At 42.8% G+C, this 20,981-nt stretch overlaps 1 protein-coding gene across 3 annotated transcripts in view; it reads right to left on the reverse strand.

Annotated features, from left to right (window-relative positions):
• The window catches only part of LOC126275217 (discoidin domain-containing receptor 2-like), an 842,049-nt gene that overhangs the window by 46,683 nt on the left and 774,385 nt on the right, over nucleotides 1-20,981 (reverse strand). For all 3 annotated transcript variants that reach the window (XM_049977178.1, XM_049977180.1, XM_049977179.1), the window contains exon 13: nucleotides 13,916-14,025. In XM_049977178.1, coding sequence (XP_049833135.1) covers nucleotides 13,916-14,025 — 110 coding nt within the window. The remainder of the gene's footprint in view (nucleotides 1-13,915; nucleotides 14,026-20,981) is intronic.

A 20,981-nucleotide genomic window follows, 5' to 3' on the forward strand; every position in this document is an offset into this window, starting at 1 on the left:
GAAATAAGACATCAATGGACACTCCAAGAACATAGTAATTTCGTCAACCAAACTAAAATGTGTAATTTTATTTAAAGGGCACATTCATATGTGCAGATCCTCAATGAAGTAGGCCAGTTTTCAGGATGGAAATTTTCTTGGAGCACCAGTACTGTACTGTCTCATGTTTGTTCTTTATTATGGTATACAGCTATATGTGCCAGAAGATGAAAATGAGCACTTGAAATCCAGTGGAAAGTTGAAACTAGCCAACAGTGTGGAATGAAACACTCCATTTCTTATAAATTGACTGCATATATGGAAAAGATCAATAAAAACCACATATATTTAGCAAAACAACAAAAATAACTTCATTGTTGTGCAAGGTGATTACTGCTCGATTGGTAAAAAACTTTGAAATAAAATAAAATCAGAAAACTGAAACTAATAACATATATTAGCCTTCTGTAATTAGGGGAATGTATTTTAATTCACTTGTTAGCTCTCAGGCCACAGAAATCCATTTTTGTTAGACTATCAGTTCTTACCAGTCAACATTACAAAAATCTTCTTATAGGTAGGTGTGATCTGTGCTTTTTTCCAAGACTTGGGCTCAGTTTTTTGTTCAAGGGATCTATGATAGATTAATTTAGAAGAGGAGCTAACTCAGCTTAAAATTCAGGGATTCCATCAGGTTCTGGAGATCTGTTCAATTTTAATGATTTCTGCTGTTTCTCAACACCTCTGACCTGTTATTTCAGTGATCTTCTCAGTGCTATGAGGATTAAATTGAGGCAATTCTCCTGTGTTTTTCTTTGTCGAGGAACATTTGAAAACATAATTAAGCATTGTAGCTTTTGATTTGCTACCCTCTGTTTTAGTTCCTGTCTCGTTCACTAGAAACTGGACACTAACTTTGGTGCCACTAACAGCCTTTACATATGACCAGAATTTATTTGGGTTTTGTGAAATATCATTTGATAATATTCTGCTATGGTAGTCATTGAAGGCATCAACACTGCTCTCTTGACAGCCAAACACTTTTCATTGAGCATCTCTCTATCTATAATCCTGCACATGGTTTTTACACTTATTTCGCAACAGTCTCTGTTTCTTTAGAAGTTTCTTTGCAATAACTGTATTCCATGGAGCATCCCTCCCATTATTAAGTGTTGTTTTGGGTACATTTCTATCCAGTGCATGGTTAACTATTCCTTTAAACTTGAGCCATAGTTCCTCTACATGCTCCTGCCCTGTGCTGCAAGTTTCAAGTTCCACATTGAGATATGACACTACTGATTTTTTAATGTAGTTTACTGAATATATATATTGTTGTGACAGTGCCATTACATTTAACAGTGCCGCCACAACAGTGCGCACAAACGGCGATAGAGGCGCTCCGCAACTCGGCTGAGCGTGGGAGCGCCACCTAGCTACGAACGGCGCCGGACACATGTCAAGGCACGGCAGTCGAATAAGAGATACTGAGTTGTTATCATGTAACCAGCTATTGTTTCTAAGTGAGTTGTTTGAATATCCACACAATTATTGGTGATACACTTTTTGGCGACGAGGTGGATATTTTCACTGCGTTGTGGATTTGTGTGTTCATGATGGGGCAGACATGGAACAGCTTATGCAAGAGCTCATTGAACAACAAACACAGCTGACGGCTGCTATTCAGGCGCTGTCGACGTCTCTTACTCATCGTCTGTCTTCCTCCATTCCCTCCTTACGACGAGGCCGCTGAAGACTGGGAGGATTATGAGAAGTGTTTGCGGCAACACTTCTTGGCCTTCGGTGTTTTCGATGCTCCTATGTGTAAGTCGTTATTTCTATCTTGGATTTCCCCAAGGATCTATCAGCTGTTATCTCAGTTAACCCCTCTGCGGGAACCTGCCTCCCTGCCCTTCCAAGAAATGTGTGACTTATTGTCTGACTATTATCGAAAAAACACCCACGTCGTTGCCGCCCGCGTGGCGTTCTACCGGTGTCGTAAACAGCCCCATCAATCTTACTGGGCTTGGGCTGCGGAACTACACAGTCTGAGTAGGAAATGTCAGTTTGTCGCGGACACTCATCATGAGTCTTATGCTGATTCAATGGTTAGGGATGCTATTCTATGGCTTGCTCCTGATACAGAAGTTCGGCAACGTGCCCTACAACTGCCAAACCTGTCGTTGTCGGAAGTTCTAAGCATCGCTCAATCCTTTGAAGTTTGTCACGCTACTGGTGCGCAAATAGACGCATGGTGTGATGTGGGCGCTGTACAGTCAACTTTCAACACGGACAATTTGCCTGTTTCACAGGAGAACGAAGATGTGGCGGCGGTTCCCTCGTGTAAACAACGTCGCATTGGGCCGCAACGCTCACAGCGAAAACAGCAACCACAGAAGCAGATTTGTTCCGCACTTTCTTTTTGTCCACGTTGTTTCGTACAGCATGACAGGACCGTGTGTCCAAATCGTTGGGCCACGTGTAATTCATGTAGGAAAGAAGCCCACATTGCTTCTGTGTGTCAGTCCCCTAAAGTTCCTGTCGACGAGGACGAGGCATTGGACATGGAGGTTAACTGTGTGCTTTCTCCAACAAATAAGTTGTTTGTTACTGTTCGTGTTCTGGATAAAGACATTCGCATGCAAGTGGACACTAGCTCTGCAGTAACTCTCATTAATTCTCGCATGTATTTGGAGTTGGGCTCCCCTCCCTTGTCTCCAGTTACGTGAAATCTGAGAACTTATAATAAACAGAAAATTCCTATCATTGGCCAGTTTGATGCTTCCACTGCCTACAAGTCTGTTGTTAGGCCCCTCACGTTTTATGCGGGTGCTGAAAACCTGTTCGGTTATGATGCTTTCCAGTTGTTCGGGTTCTCCATTGATGATGATGTGCACCTCATATCTGAGGATATTCCGTATCAACAGCTGGATGGATTGTGTTCTGAATTTTCGTCCGTGTTCTCTGCTGGTCCAGGTCGTGCCAATGATTTTGAAGCAGACATTGCTCTTAAACCTACAGCTCGCCCTAAGTTTTTCCGGGCACGCCCTATTCCGGTGGCATTGCGTGCACCTGTCAAGGCTGAGATAGACAGGTTAACAGCTTCAGGGATTCTCCTTCCTGTTACCTCCAGCCAATGCGCATAGCCAATCGGGAGTCTGCGATTGTGTGGTGATTTTAAAACCGCTGTCAACGCTCAGAGCCTCATTGACACTTCTCCTCTTCCCCATCCTGAGGAGTTATTTACCAAGTTCGCTGGGGGCCAGTTCTTTTCCAAAGTTGACTTACAGGAGGCGTACCATCAGTTGCCATTGGATGCTTCTTCCAAGGAATTTCTCGTCATCAACACTCCTTGTGGGTTGTATCAGTACCAGCGGTTACCATTTGGCGTCGCTAGCGCTCCGGCCATTTTTCAGCGGTTTTTGGAACAGCTCACGGCTTCCGTTCCCAGCTGCATAAACTATCTGGATGACATTGTTGTCACGGGGGCTTCCACTGAGGAGCACCTTCGCAATTTGCATTCACTGTTTCGGGTTTTGCATGTTCACTGTATTGCGTTTTGCATTTGGCTGGGTTGAGGTGCAATCTGGACAAGTCATAGTTCTTCCAACCCTCCATTGTGTACCTTGGTTTCCACTTGTCCCTTGAGGGTATACGTCCTCTACGTCAGCATGTTGCGGCTATTAACGCTCTACCCCGGCCGTCTACCGTCAAAGAACTTCGGGCGTTTCTAGGCAAGATTGCTTATTATCACAAATTCATTCCATCCGCGGCGGTGGTAGCTCATCCTCTACATCGGCTGTTACGCAAAAACGTCCCTTTCTGTTGGTCCAATGAGTGTGAGCAGGCTTTTGTCAACCTGAAGGCTCATTTGCAGTTGGCGCCTTGTCTTGCCACATTGCGTCCGAGTCAGCACTTTGTTCTGGCAACTGACGCGTCACAGTATGGCTTAGGAGCTCTTCTCACCCATCGGTATGAGGATGGGGCTGAACGACCCATCGCCTATGCTTCCAAGACCCTCAACGATACGCAACGGCGTTACTCTCAAATCGAAAAGAAGGCGCTCGCTATCATTTACGCTCTAAAAAAGTTCAGCGTTTTTTTGTATGGTTCTAAGTTTCACGTCATCACCGACCACAAGCTGCTGGTCTCTCTGTTCAGCCCATCGGTGTCGCATCCGGATAAGGCATCTCACCGCCTGCAACGTTGGGCCTTATACTTGTCTCGTTTTCACTATGAGATTCACTATCGCCCCATGGCCCAGCACGCCAACGCTGATGCATTGTCGCGATTGGCAATGGGCCCCGACCCAATTTTCGATCATGATGAACTACTCTGTTTCCACATTGATGAGGAAGAACATCGTGTGGTCGAGGGTTTTCCACTTACAGGTTCGCAGGTCATGTCGGCTACTGCGCGGGACCTGGTCCTGTGTCAGGTGATCCGTTTTGTTCAACGGGGTTGGCCGGACAGGACCAAGGGCTGGGCATCGGATCCCCTTCGCAACTACCATGCCTTGCACCTTTGTCTGTCTGTTCATGATGGTGTTGTTCTTCTGACCACGGATGGCGCATCTCCATGGGTCGTGGTGCCAGCCTCTCTTCGCAAAGATGTTCTCAAACTGTTGCATGAAAGCCATTGGGGTATTTCTCAGACTAAGTTCGTGGCCCGCAGGCACGTTTATTGGCCTGGTATTGATTCGGACATCACCCACATGGTTGCTGCGTGTGGTCAGTGTGCTCAACAACTGGCTGCACCTCGTACAATGCCTCTCCATGGCCTGATCTGGCACAGCCATGGGAACGGGTGCACACTGACTTTGCCGGCCCCTTCCTCGGTACTTATTGGCTACTGTTGATTGACGCATTTTCGAAGTTTCTGTTTGTTGTTCGATGTCCGTCGCCCACCACTGCGGCGGCGATGCTGGCTTTGTCCAAAATCTTTGCACTAGAAGGTCTTTCACCCATGATCGTCACGGACAATGGCCCTCAGTTCTCTTCGCAGGCCTTCCGTGATTTTTGTACTGGACAAGGGATTCATCATGTTACAGCAGCACCCTTCCATCCGCAATCGAATGGGGAGATCAAGTGCCTTGTCCGCACTTTCAAAAGCCAGATGAAAAAATTCCTTAGTGATTTTTCCACAGATGATGCTCTGCTGCAATTTCTGCGTTCTTATCGATTCACGCCTCTGGGTGATCGCAGCCCTGCTGAACTCTTGCATGGCCGCCAACCACGCACTCTACTGCACCTGCTTCACCCTGTCAGGCCTTGTGCTGTGTCCCCTAGTGCGGGAAAATACTCGGTGGGCGCCGACGTGTGGGCACGAGGGTATGGATCTTGCCCTAAATGGATTCCAGGGGTGGTCAAGGCTCTTCGCAGCCGCCGGCTTTGCGAAATACGTACGGACGACGGTATGGTTGTTCGCCATTACGACCAGATGCACCCACGAGTGGTGGCCACGCAGGTGCCACCGCCCCTTCCTTCACCTCCACCAGCCCGAGAAGCCAGTCCTGTCACTGCTGCCGATCTACCGTATGTGTTGATGCAGCCGACGTCGCTACCTCTTCCGAGTACGCCGGAACCGGCCCCAGTCGCGACGCCGCCTTCTCCGGGACTCATCTCGCTGGAGCACACCCCCAGGTCCACGACACCTATGGATGCTCCTTCGGAGTTTTCACCCATCATCTCGTCCAGGAGGCACGTTCCACACATGAGCTTCCGTCCTGGACATTTTCGACTATACTCTCGTGTCTCTGCACTGGATCTTTTCGGGGCCTCACAAGAGGCCATGGATGTCTCCGCACTGTTCATGTCTCCAAGGAAGTGAGTGTTTTTTTTCAAGGGGGGAAAAGTGTTGTGACAGTGCCACGACATTTAACAGTGCCGCCACAGCAGTACGCACAAATGGCGATAGAGGTGCTCCGCAACTCGGCTGAGCACGGGATCGCCACCTAGCTACGAACGGCGCCAGCCGCATGTCACGGCACAGCAGTCGAATAGGAGATACTGAGTTATTGTGTAACCAGCTATTGTTTCTAAGTGAGTGTGTTTGAATATCCAAGCAATTATTAGTGATTAAAGGTTATAACATGTATCTTTTGGCTTCTTTTAGTTGTCCTTTGTACTTTGGTAACCATTGCTGCCTCAACCACATCATGGTCACTGATACTAGTTGCAATGTGGACATCAACAAAGAGATCAGGTTATTTGTTGCCATCACATCCAATGTATTTCCATTGTGAGTGGGTTTCCTAATTATCTGTTCTAGGTAGTTTTGAGAGAAGGCAATTAGTAATGTTCCACGGGATGTCTTTTATCAAACAATGGAAACTCCAGGTATCAATATCAACATGTAGGAAAAGAAAGATTGCTACTTGCTGTGAAGAAGACACGTTAACTTGCAGACAGGCACAATTAAAATATACTTAACATACTGGATGGCATATCTGCAGTGACAAAAACTCTCTTGCTCAGTATGCTGCAGGTCTCACCAAGGCCTTCATAGACAGGCACTCTCCCCCAGACCTAGTCTGCAAACAGATCTCCCATGCCATTTTACGCTCACACCCCCAGTTCTCCCACCACCCCAAAGGGTCATCGAAAAAGGAGTGTCCCCTTCATTACTCAGTACCCACCTGGACTGGAACAACTGAATCACATCTTTTGCCAGGGCCTGATTACCTATCATCACACCCTGAAATGAGGGACATCCTACCTGAGATACTTCCCACCCCTCTTAAAGTGGTGTTCCATCACCCACCCAACCTCCACATCATCCTCATCCATCCCTACACCACTCCCAATCCCAACCCCTTGCCACAAGAATCATATCCAAGTGGAAGATGTAGTTGCAAAACCTGCCCAATCTGTCCACCCGGCACTTCCTATTACAGTCCTGTCACAGGTTTATCATAGCCCATCTGGGGCCAGGCCACCTGTGAAGCAGCCATGTCATTTACCAGCTCTGCTGCAATCATTACACAGCTTTTTATATTGGTATGTCTACCAACCAGCTGTTCACCAAGATGACCAGCCACTACCAAACTGTGGCCAAGAGCAAAGTGGATCACACTGTGGCACAACTTGCTGATGAACATAACACATTTGATTTCAATGGCTGCTTCACTACCCTAGTCATCTGGATCCCTCCCTCCACCACTAGCTTTTCTTAACTGTGCAGATGGGAGTTATCATTACAATATGTTCTCCACTCCCTTAATCATCCCAGCCTCAGCCTACAGTAACATACTGTACCCACACCCTCCACACAACCAGCTCCCACCCCTCTGTCAAGCCATCTCCTTCCTATTCTCATCTCCCAACCTGTTTATTTGCAGCCCTCTGCTACCACATCCACCCATCTTTCCACTCCTCTCCATTTTTGCTCCTTTATTCCCCACCTCCCTGCCCACAACCTCCTGATGCTGCACCTGTTGGCAATCTAGTCCCTACACACTCCACCAGACAGAATTCATCCCTCTCTCTCTCCACTACTATCCTTTCCCCTTCCCTGTCCTCTCCAGATTGCTGCTTTCCATATCACATGATAGTTGCATTCTGGCCCAAGGTGCCGAAGTTAAGGGTCATGTGTGTGTGTGAGGTGTGCTTGCTTGTATGTGTGAATGGTGTGTGTCTCTCTTTTATTGATGAAGGCTGTGGCTGAGTTTTATGTATGTGTCTTTCAATTGTACTTGTTTGCAACTTGTGTCTTCTTTATGGTATGTAGAAATCTGTCTTTTCCTACAGGATGTCTTATCATGCTCTCCACTAACAGAACAGTAATTTTCCTAATTAATTGTTGGATGATTAAATTCTCCACTGATGTGTGATAGAAGGATTCAGTTATCGTTTTATGCCCACCCCCGATACTGAATCTTCCACAAACAATCTCACATGCAGCTTCAGTTTTTATCTCGGTGGATTCGAGTTTCTTGTCTACTGGAGCAAATACACCACCTCCATTTCCCATTTGCCTATCCTTTTGATATACACTTGAATTTTCCTCAAAAACCTCACTGCTATCAGTTTTAGGTTTCAATAAGCTTTCTGTACCTAGTATTATGTGAGCTTGACTGCTTTTCATGAGTGCTTCAAACTCTGGCACTTTGTTGCAAATGCTTTGGCAGTTTAACATTAGGATTTTAATATCTTACCTATGGGAAGCATTTCTTTTGATGGTACACTGATGCTTTGGGTTTCCTACAGCTATCATTATGTGGATTGGTGAGAATTACCTAATCTAAGAAACCCTTGTGTAAACCCACGCACAGTCAGCTACCTGAGTAGCAGCCTCTGATGTGTAGTGCACACCTGACTCATATAGAGGGACCCTACAGTTTTCAAACCTATGGCACAAGACAGGAAGTCTCAGCCTAGCTTTTCACAGAATCTTCGAAGTCTCTGGTTCAGTCATTCCATTTAACTCAAAACCAATGAGGACAATGCAGCAAATTGTTAGCTTCATTGAAACTCCATGCACAGGGCGGGTCTTCTCAACCTTTTCTGCGTCTCTCTAATGACACAAGTATGACCTCAGAGTACAGATGACAGGCATAATTTACCCAACACACGCCACAATATGCAGTTGGTTGCATCCCATTCCCTCAGTGGCTGCTGGAATAGCCTCTTCAACATTTTGAATGAGGCCTCCAGTTCATATGGTGGCCTTTGGTGTCCCTTGCTGCTATTTCCCTAATTTTAAGGGAGAACAGTTGAGTGTCAGACTCAGAGTTGATAGTAATCAAATGTTTCATCAAAGGATGCCTACTATATTCTATCACAAGTTTAGTTACTGCAATTTAGCCATCAAAATCTAATTAGTGTACCTGGATAGGAGATAATTCTAATGGAAAGTTAGACAAGAGCACAAAATGTTTTCCTACTACTACAATAAGGGTGCATAAGTAACAAACTAACAATAACAGCATAATAATACTTTTTTTCTGAAAAGTAGACTGACCCCAAATAGTAGTTGTACCCTCAAATTAGTAGTGTGACAGTGTAACATTTCTGACTGGAAGAAAGAAAGATCACTGCCGTAAGAGGCAAGGAGAGTTAGTATGCTCTGCATGCTTATAATATTTACACAAGTTACGTATACTGTGCCTAGCAATAAACAATCTGGAAATTGTATCTCTATGGTGTGTCACTATCCTGCTATCACGCCTATGATACCCCATCTTCCACCGTAGTGAGCCTGAATTTCTGTGCCACGCCGCAGTTCTGCTGTTAAGTAGAAAATTTACCTGAACCATATGGACGCCTCCCAGAATGCCGTTGCTATTGAACAACAATGGCCTGCACTCCAAAAACATGTTTTTCATAACCTCACATCAGCAAGGTCAGGTACCGCTGCCTCCCAGTTTGAATATCACACCCGTGTCAGCCATGTCGCAAACCAAAAAAGTGTATCACCCACCATTTATTCACATTTTATAGTTTAATTTATTAAATTAAGCAATTTTTAAAGAATTTAACAGCTTTTATATTGTTAAAATAATTTTAAAAGGAGGTGTAATGAATGTAGATGATGTTGGTAGCACTGCTGAAAAACATTTGCTGGCAAAAAAGGTCGATTCTATTTTTATGTTAACTGAGGGTGTTCTGTTTACTGTCAAACTAACTTCACTTTCCTGTTTCCTGTACAAGTGCTCAGTACAATGTCTAACAATGGCTGTATAAAAACTCTGCTGACAAGTTTTGTTATATTTGTGGTGAATTTGTGATTTAAAAACACCAAAGAAACATTACAGACTTTGTGAAAAACGTTTATCTATCATACTTTGGATCTAAACTTGGTGATCAAGATAAATCTTGGGCGCCACATAAGGTGTTATGTGTGTGTTGAAGATCTGAGAAAATGGTCCAAAAAGGAGCAAAAAGCCTTTAAATTTGCTGTTCCTACAATATGGAGGGAGCCAAGAAATCATTCCGATGATTGCTACTTTTACAGTGTTGATATTACTGGTCATAATTCGAAAAACAAGAAGGTAATAACCTAGCCTACCCTATCCTTCCATCCGCCTTCCGACCAGTAGGGCATGGTGTAGATTTTCTAGTTCCTGAACCAACAGATGATTTAAATTCTATTCCAACAGAAGTATTTCCTGATGTACAATCTGATTTAGAAAAATCAGATGATGATGAATTCCATTGTAATAAAGAAAGTCTAGAGCCCAAATTGCTTACTAAGACCGAGTTTAACGATTTGGTTAGGGATTTGGGCTTAACAAAAAGCTGAATTGCTTGGCTCTAGATTAAAAGGAAAGAACTTATTGGCAGTTGTAACCAGCATATACATGTATATAAAGAGACAGCAGAAATTTTCCAAGTTTTTTCTACAAGAAGGTGATTTAGTGTACTGCTCTGACGTTCCCGGTCTGACAAATGAGTTTAGTATTGATTACAAAAAAGAAGATTGGGGACTGTTAATTTATTCATCCAAAACTAGTTTCAAGGCTGTTTTATTACACAATGGTAATCTATACCTGTTGGACATTCTGTACATATGAATGAAAGCTATGAAAACCTAGAAATAGTGCTAAATAAAATAGGCTATTCTGCTCTTAGTTGGATGATATACAGAGACCTAAAAGTAATGTGCATGCTCCTTGGTCAGCAAGGCAGCTTTATCAAATTTCTATGTTTCTTGTGTGAATGGACAATAGTGCTGTGGATCAACACTGGTGCAGAAAGAACTGGCCTCTGAGGGAGTGTTTAAAACCTGGTGAGAACATTCTACTCACAAACCTTGTAGATCCAATAACGGTACTCCTACCACCTCTACATATAAAGTTAGACCCAATGAAACAGTTTCTAAAGGCTTTGACTACAGCTAGACCATGTTTTAACTATCTCTGCCAAAAGTTTCCACACTTTTCAGAAGCTAAACTAAAAGAAAGCATCTTTTTCAGACATGACATTAGAAAATTGATGTTTGACGTTAACTGTGAATCCATCCTTTGAAGGAAATTGGAATACTATAGTGTAACAGCAAATGCTGCAAAATGGTTCAAAAGCTTATATCTCTGGGAGGAAACACAGGGTGTTATTAGGAAAGAGACATGTATCAAGCTATCAGGTATCATCCAACTGGGATGCCTTTAAATATGTCTGCTTGTGTCTGTATATGTATGGATGGATGTGTGTGTGTGTGTGTGTGTGTGTGTGTGTGTGTGTGTGTGTGTGAGTGTGTGAGTGTGTGTGTGTGTGTGTGTGTGTGTGTGGGCGCGCGCGAGTACATACCTATCCTTTTTTCCCCCTAAGGTAAGTCTTTCCGCTCCCGAGATTGGAATGACTCCTTACCCTCTCCCTTAAAACCCACATTCTTTCATCTTTCCTTTTCCTTCCCTCTTTCCTGACGAAGCAGCCGCCGGTTGCGAAAGCTCGAAATTCTGTGTGTGTGTTTGTGTGTTTTATTCATTGTGCCTATCTACCGGGGTTTTCCCGCTTGGTAAGTCTTGGAATCTTTGTTTTTAATATATTTATCCCATCAAAGATTCCAAGACTTACCAAGTGGGAAAGCGCTGGCAGACAGGCACATGAACAAAACACACAAACACACACACAGAATTACTAGCTTTCGCAACCGATGGTTGCTTCTTCAGGAAGGAGAGGGAAAGACGAAAGGATGTGGGTTTTAAGGGAGAGGGTAAGGAGTCATTCCAATCCCGGGAGCAGAAAGACTTCCCTTAGGGGAAAAAAAGGACAGGTGTACACTGGCACACACACACACACACACACACACACACACACACACACACACACACACACACACACACACACATATCCATCCGCACATACACAGACACAAGCAGATGTCTGCTTCCACATGGGAAAAATATACTAAAAACAAAGATTCCAAGAGTTACCAAGTGGGAAAGCGACGGCAGACAGGCACAATGAACAAAACACACACACACACACACACACACACAGAATTACTAGCTTTCGCAACCGATGGTTGCTTCTTCAGGAAAGAGGCAAGGAGAGGGAAAGACGAAAGGATGTGGGTTTTAAGGGAGAGGGTAAGGAGTCATTCCAATCCCGGGAGCGGAAAGACTTGCCTTAGGAGGAAAAAAGGACAGGTGTACACTCGCGCACACACACACATATCCATCCGCACATACACGGACACAAGCAGACATATTTAAAGGCAAAGAGTAAGGGCAGAGATGTCAGTCGAGGTGGAAGTACAGAGGCAAAGAAGTTGTTGAAAGATAGGTGAGGTATGAGCGGCGGCAACTTGAAATTAGCGGAGGTTGAGGCCTGGTGGATATCGAGAAGAGAGGATATACTGAAGGGCGAGTTCCCATCTCCGGAGTTCGGATAGGTTGGTGTTGGTGGGAAGTATCCAGATAACTCGGACGGTGTAACACTGTGCCAAGATGTGCTGGCCATGCACCAAGGCATGTTTAGCCACAGGGTGATCCTCATTACCAACAAACACTGTCTGCCTGTGTCCATTCATGCGAATGGATGGTTTGTTGCTGGTCATTCCCACATAGAAAGCGTCACAGTGTAGGCAGGTCAGTTGGTAAATCACGTGGGTGCTTTCACACGTGGCTCTCCCTTTGATCGTGTACACCTTCTGGGTTACAGGACTGGAGTAGGTGGTGGTGGGAGGGTGCATAGGACAGGTTTTACACCGGGGGCGATTGCAAGGGTAGGAGCCAGAGGGTAGGGAAGGTGGTTTGGGGATTTCATAGGTATGAACCAAGAGGTTACGAAGGTTAGGTGGACGGCGGAAAGACACTCTTGGTGGAGTGGGGAGGATTGCATGAAAGTAAAGAACCAAAGAGGATGCATACTTTACTTCTTTACCTTTTTACTTCTGTATGCATCCTCTTTGGTTTGAAGCTGGCACAGTACTTACAATAGAATATCTTTGGCTTCCCTCTGACAGCCATTCCTCCATCCTTGCTACCCTCCCTGTTTTCCTTTCCCTGTTGCTTCATAACCTGGGTTGTGAGTAACTAAATCCACTTTCCCTTCTTCTCTTTCTTTCCCCTCTCTCCTCCCTGATGAAGGAACATTTATTCCGAAAGCTAGGAATGTAAATTTTCGGTTGTTTTTTGTGTATCTATCGGCTGTACTGAGCTGAGGTAAGTACTGGCCAGCCCCTCTATCTCTTTGTTAGTATTCATCTTAAGTTTATAACTTTCACAGTATACAGAGAGCTAACGGTGTTCTGTGCTGCATTATATTTATGCTTAGTCTGAAATGTTAGTTAAAAACAGCAGCTGAGTAGTGTAAGAGGAAGCACAGAGGCTCCTGGTAAGGAATCTGCTTTTCTCCTAATACAATTATACTTAATTTGTAAATGTAATCAAGAAGTAATTTCCATAATTTTCAATGAGAATAGATTAGCACATGCCAATGCCCTTGCCGCAGTGGTAACATTGATTTCCATCAGATCATCAAAGTTAATCACTGTCGGGCTTGGCTAGGACTTGGATGGGCCACCAACCACATCTGCCGAGTGCTGTAGGTAAGTGGCAGGGTGGGGCCACCAACCACATCTGCCGAGTGCTGTAGGTAAGTGGCAGGGTGCACTCAGTTCTTGTGAGATCAGTTGAGGAGCTACTTAATTGAGAGGTAGTGACACCAATCACAAAAACTGATAACGGCCAGGAGAGTGCTGTGCTGACCATGTGCCCCCTTCATATCTGCATCAGGTGACATGTAAGGGCTGAGGATGACACGGTGGCTGGTCATTACCATTGGACCTTCAAGACCCATTTGGACGGTGTTTGTTTGTTGGTTTATTTTAATAGATTAGCACTAATTTTAACAGGTTGTTAGTACATTTCACACAAGCAACTTGCAGTTGCTGCTTCTTGATGGTATAGATGCAATATGAAGTGTGAATGAATAAATGAAAGTTAAAATATTAACATAAGAAAAACAATAAAGAGAATGGAACTGAGAAAGCATACCGTTTTGATTCTGATGCACCTTGTCTCAAAATCTTCACAGCTACAAGATCGTAGTCAGAGCAATCAGAATTGATGTCCTCTGGATACCTGCTTGTTGTACATAAGTTTATCTGAAATCAAACAGATTTTATAAGAGAATTGCCCTTTTAAATTCTTATTTTTTTACATGTTCATCTTCTGTTAATTATTTCTAATATTATTTACTACTTATTTTACCAGCACTTCCCCTGAAATATAACATTTGTACAATGTTATAAGAAATATGAACCTCTGTAGATAGAGTGAAAATGCTAAAGAATTCTTTATCTTTCTTTGACACAAATGCTGTGTTGTTCAGTTTTTCAGTTAGTGTTTGATTATAAGGTATGGTCTTAAATCAAGAAATAGTCATGTTTTTCTTATAGAAAAAGAACAACAATTGTGCTTCTTAAGTCATGCAATTGTGAGGTCACTAATATGAATTGGTTAGGCCATTCCACAGGGACTATCACAGCTTTCACATGGAATTAGCAACTCCAGGTTTGAAGTAGGTCTTTAGGAATTCAATGTATCTGGCTTTGACCAGCTGTCTCATTCAAGGTTTCCACAGACATATACATACACACACACACAATGGATGAAAACCATTGTGTACATTTATGTCATACTACACAGTTGTAGTCTAATAGCCTTTGATCCCTGCATTTCAAAACAAATGTATGACTGTCAGTTCTGTATCTTCACAGTATGTGTTTTATCAGGCATCTGTGACTATTTTAATGCTGTTTGTTGATGCACTGTGGAAAGTTATATGATTTGTATTATGTAGTGCCCTGCAATTCTATACAATGAGTTTAATTAAACGTGTGAAGTATCAAAATGGCGCAAGTGAGACAACTGTATCTGCTGCGCAATAATTTCACTACGGTTATATTTACTTTTTTTTCATATACACTTCTGATCACAGAAATTGCAGCACAAGGAAGGCAGCACACAACAAACTAAATTCAACAACAACAGGATCATGGCCTGTTAAGACTGCTGTTTACCATTCTACAACATTCCTGCTCGCATTGGTTGGGATGTGATGACTGTCATACCCTACTCCATACCATGTAGGCTCTCAACAACCCCACTTGTCTAGTGCTATGGTGCCAGCTCTTATTGTCATTGTATGGGTGCCATTAGGCACACAACATGATAATCTCTGGTTGACACAGTTGATTACTTGGGTAGCAGCCTTTACATTTCTGAGGCCTTAAGCCAGCTGGCTGTGTCCTATTTCTGGTGTCTCCATGACATTATTTATCAACAAGATAATGTAAGACCACATACTGCCCATACTATCCTGACGTACTTTGATACAGAGAATGTTTGACTGTTACGCTAACCAGGACATTCTCGAAATCTCTCACTCATTCAAAGCATGCAGTTTGCTGAGAGACTGTTATTCCACCACTCACCACGCACTGAGGCTGATGAAAGGGCTTAAAGTTGACCTGTATCTGTCATTCAAGCCTATTTTTACTTCATGCCTACCTGTGTTTAAGCCATTGTTGCTGCCAGAGGTGTCAGGTATTTGCACAATATTTCACATTCTGTATACCCTCTAATAACCAATAAATTTCATATGTATTCTTCCTGCTATAATATATATGTGTAAGAGATAAAATTTTATTGCTCTCTGTCCTTCCTGACATAGCAATTTTAAAAGCCATCAGTGAATTTTCTTAAGTCTTCCAAATTCATCTACTTCTTGAGTTGTGTTGTGAGATGGTCAAGAGTTGTTTGCACAGGGAAGAAGTTTATAATCACCATGTACGTAGGTGCTGTTACTGCAAGGATAGCACCATTGTTGTGTCTTAGCAGCACTTTATAATTTCATAATTTGTTTGGTTAGAAATCTATGTTACTATTTACGAGGCGGTTGTTTAGATGAAAACATATTGCTACCTGTTTTGTACAGACTCAAAGGAATGGCAGATACCTTATTTTTTAGTCTCAACATAGTGGTGCACTTTCTAATGGATGATTTATATCCTATTGTTGCATTGAAAAGTTGGCAGTGACTGATACTTTTTAAGGTGCCACAGTTCTTTTACTCATTTTCCTTTGATTGTGTAAGTACGCCAACTCAGTGTTGGAAAGGCTACGTATGTTCTAACAAAAAGCATTCCTCTAGTCTTTGATTATCATTAACCAGTTTCAATCTCACCTCAGTGACTCTTTTAGCCTAATGAATAAAATTACTGACAGATAAAAAAGGTAGAAAATATCATCTCCATAGCAAAATGAACAAGTTCAACATCTCGGGTCCCCAGTGTTACTAATTCTTCTGAGAAACAGAGGATGAATCTTACACTAATGATGATCAACACACAAATGATGATCAAACACTTCTGGTACCAAGGCGGCAATATGTGCATAATTGATGAAAGACATGTGGAGCCACTAGTCATTTTGAATGAGCAAAACATTGCATAGCTACAGGACATGACAAGAATTACAACAGCAATGGAATTCTGTTGCAGGTACCTTTCTTTTTGGGCTGCACAGTGTGAATTATGTCTTACTGAAACTGGTGATCTGGCCTGTTAATGAGGAGACTTCAGTAATGAGACCTATCAGTGAACAATTCTGTCCACTACTTATTATTACACACATCAAAAAAAGTTTTACATCATCCCACTTCCCAGAACGCCTGAAGACAGAAGTTGACTGTGGATGTTGTATAACAGGTACAGTTCCTTTGACTGTTTAGACTCATCCAAAGATGTAAACAACCATGCATGAGCAGCACCTATTAGACAGAGGGGGTCCGACTGCCAATCAGTTCCAGTCATTCCACCAAGGTGGAGGTCTGCGGCTCGTGTTGTCTGTAGTTCAACCATGCCTAGACAGTGAATACCATGGTTCAATCATGTCCGCATTTTTACTTTGTGCCAGGAAGGGCTCTCAACAAGGGTAGTATCCAGACGTCACGGAGTGAACCAAAACGATGTAGTTTGGATGTGGAGGAGATACAGAGAGGCAGGAACTGTCAATGACATGCCTCACTCAGGCTGCCCAAGGGCTACTACTGCAGCAGATGACCACTACCTATAGATTATGGGTCGGAGGAACCCCGACAGCAACTCCACCACGTTAACTAATGCTTTTCATGCAGCCATAGGACACTGTTTTACAACTCAAACTGTGCGCAATAGGCTGCATGACACGCAACTTCACTCCTGATGTCAATGGCGAGGTCCATCTTTGAAACCACGAAACCATGCAGCACCATGCAGATGGGCCCAACAACATGCCAAATGGACCGCTCAGGATTGGCATCATGTTCTCTTCACTGATGAGTGTCCCATATGCCTTCAACCAGATAATCGTCAGAGACTTGTTTCAAGTCAGGATGAATGCCTTAGACACACTGTCCAGCAAGTGCTGCAAGGTGGAGGTTCCATGCTGTTTTGGAGTGGCATTATGTGGGGGTGACGTATGCTGGTGGTGGTCTTGGAAGGCACAGTAATGGCTGTATGATACATGAAGGCCATCCTGCGACCGATAGTGGAGCCATATTGGCAGCATATTGGTGAGGCAATCTTCTTCATGGATGACAATTCGTACCCTCCATCATGCACATCTTGTGAATGACTTCCTTCAGTGTAATGACTTTGCACGACTACAGTGGCCAGCATGTTCTCCAGACATGAACCCTATCAAACATGCCTGGGATAGACTGAAAAGGGCCATTATGCACAGCAGTCTGGACCACCACCTCTGAACGTCTATGGTGGTACAACATGCAATATATGGTTTTCATGAGCAATGAAAAGATCAGAAATGATGTTTATGTTGATCTCTATTCCTATTTTCTGTACTGGTTCCAGAACTCTCGGAACTGAGGTGATGTGTGTGTCATGGAAATGTGGTGACAAGATGACAAAACTTCAACTGGCTGTGATTTTTCAGTAATCAAATTTGATAAATCATCTGCAGATAACAGCAAAGTATCCTCTCGAAACATCACTTAGTAACCTCAAGTACATCCAGCTGTATACCGAAAATGAGTATACAGTGACATTTTATGAACATTTATACATTCTATATGCCAGTACAAAGAATATCAAAGTATTTAGCTGAAACATTTATGAGTAATTAAATTGGGAATGTTTGTGAAATTGTAGACTATGGTTTCATTGTGGCAACTTTAATGGGATGCTTAGTCTAACTCTTCCATTGAAGTGCAATGCTAAACAGAATATGGCAATTTGTTAGAATAGTGATAGACAATACGAAATTTAAATTATACAAGCTAAAGAGATGAAAAACAGAATGGCCACTGAAAAACTATGACACACAAATGTTTCACAAAAGATGGAACTTTTTTCATGCTCAAACTTTAGCTAACCAACAAAAAAGTGAAACACTCAGAAGGTAGAAGGAAACAAATAGAACTTTATGGGTTTAGAGGGAGTCTGATGTTATTTCAGTGATTACAAAATTGAGTCAAATTTACAATACCTTTTGGCAGTATGAGCCTGCATAGTATGACATTGCAACCCCTCTGGCCTACATGCATGCAGTGATTCGATTGGGAAGGGTGTCATAAAGCCATTGCATCTTTTTGTGAGGCAAGCCAGACCACAACTGCCGAAATTGGTTCTTAACCATTAACTTACGAGGTGTGGTCTCTCAGACCATGCGAAAATTTTTGGAGAGACTATTCATCAGTTTTGGCAGAATGCTTCCGTACTCCCTCCTTCCCATGTTTAACTGCCAATTGTGCAATGTTTTGCTTTTGGATGCAATATTGCCTTCTTTGTTTGTTGCTGTCATGTGTTAATCGCATGTAGTGGGGTCTCCTAGATCGCACCTCATAAAATACGTACCAATTTTCTTATGTAGAGTACAAAATGTATTTGATGTGTTGGTTTTAATGATCCTAGTTTTGATAAAATTGTTAGTTGATGGTTGGAATAAGATGCTTATGATAGAGAGCACGAAACAGACAAAACAGATGACAATTTTACAAGACAGTGGTCAATACTTAGTGTTAGTCAAAATCAATTGTGTTCCAAGTGCTGATAGAGGAATATGTGGAACCCAAAGCTGAATGCCAACTTTGCAGATTTTATTTTTGTCCCTACCAAGTGCTATTTTTAAGTGCCTGTTTAAAATGTGGTATTCAGTTTTATGTGAAAATTCACTTGCTATAGAGCTACTATAATTTATCAGAACGTAATTCATTTCACTTATTTGGACTATTTAAAAATGCACAAAAGAATGTAATTTTGTGTGATGGGAAATAAAATACCACAGGCTTTATTTAGTGCATCAAAATCAACAAAGATAATTTAAACAACACTTAAATAAATGTAAAATTAATGTCATATAACTTAAATTAAAAAATTCAAATGATTTACCCCTTAAATCACAGTTCAAACATAGGTGTCTCAGAGGCCATAGCTCATAGTATATGTTAGAGAAAGGACACCTCACGAGTTAAGGGTTAACGTGCTCAATAACAGCACTGGGGTTCAAACATAAGTGTCTCTGATGTCCAAGCTGGTCTCGTGTATACTTTGTCAGGGATTGATTTGGTGATCTTGCTGGCCACAGGAATGCCTCAACATCATGCAGATAGTTTACAGAGACATGAACAATGTGTGGCCCAGTATTGTCCTGTTGACAAGTGGCTCATGAGAGCTAACACATGAGGATGCAGGGTGTTCAAGACATACCATTGTGCCGTAAGAGTTCCCTCAACCACTACTACTAGCCATGACCTCAAGTCACATCCCTGACGCCAGGAGAAACACCACTGTGCATCTTCAAGACATTACAAGAATGGGAGCTTCCTCAGGTCGTCACCATACTTGTTGATGATGGTCATCTGGGGGCAGTAAAGGGCCACACAACACAACAGTCCTGGCACTCCAAATGCAAATGTATTTTTGGTGGTGCTAACAACCTACAAATGGGACAGTAATTCTCTTAGTCTGACTGCTGCAAGGCTTACTGTTAATCTTCAACCAGTGGTGAAGGGACATTGCAGGGACACCAGTACGTGTTCTCAGATGACAAGCATAGAGGTGATAGGGTCACAATGTACTTGGTGCTCAACACGGGAATCTTCCCTTGTGGCGGTCAGATGTAGTAGACCAGAATCTTAACAACAAGTACACCTGCCCTTATGTTCCCATGCAGTCCACCATCTGAATGCCTGACAAATCTGGATAGTGCACAATTCAACCAGTCATCCAAATGGAGACCCACAATGAGGCCCTTTCAAACCCTGTCAGGTGCTGATAATGCTGACATGAGCATGCACCATCTCAATGTCGTTCACAGTTGTCACTCAGTATCTGATGCTACTCACGTTCCTTATGTACACTACCATGCGTAGTAACAACAGTAAACACAAACAATACTAATGCATTCTGGTGTCCACTCTATCTGTCACAGAGAATTGCTACTCTCTTCATCCACATAAACGCCAATGGTATATATGTATACAAAGTTACATTTAAATCCAATCATACCCAATTTTTTTTTTCCTCTCTGGACAGTGCATTTGCCTTGTTACTTGATCTAGGTGAAACTTTCTGTATATCACGTGTGTGTACAGGAGAGTAGAGCATGAGGGAATAGAAGAAATTCTATAGCCTATTGCAGCAAATAGCACAGAAAAAAGGGTTCTGTTGTTAAGCAACATCTGTAAAGGGATGTAAGCAGCCATTGCAGGAGAGATTAGTTCCTGGGTATTAGAACACAATTTTTCAGAAACGTGCTGGTTTTATTCAGGTAACTAACTTTACTGAGGCAAAATATTTCCATAATGGTGCTAGAACAGCTGGTGACTTTTGAGAAGCCAGAACTAGGACAGCTACCAATGTAAGGTAGCGTATTAGGTATGACAAACATGAAAGTAATGAATGAACAAATATGCTGTTTTTAGGACTCATGGTACCATAATGAATCACACAGAATTCTGTAAGCTGATGTATTTTGCTGTTATCTATTGTCTGAAAGGATAATATTTTGGGAAAATCAAGTGAAAACATTTTTAAGGCTGTCTGTCTGTCTGTCTGTC

This window comes from Schistocerca gregaria, chromosome 1 (genome assembly GCF_023897955.1).
Source record: "Schistocerca gregaria isolate iqSchGreg1 chromosome 1, iqSchGreg1.2, whole genome shotgun sequence".
Lineage (NCBI taxonomy): Eukaryota > Metazoa > Arthropoda > Insecta > Orthoptera > Acrididae > Schistocerca > Schistocerca gregaria.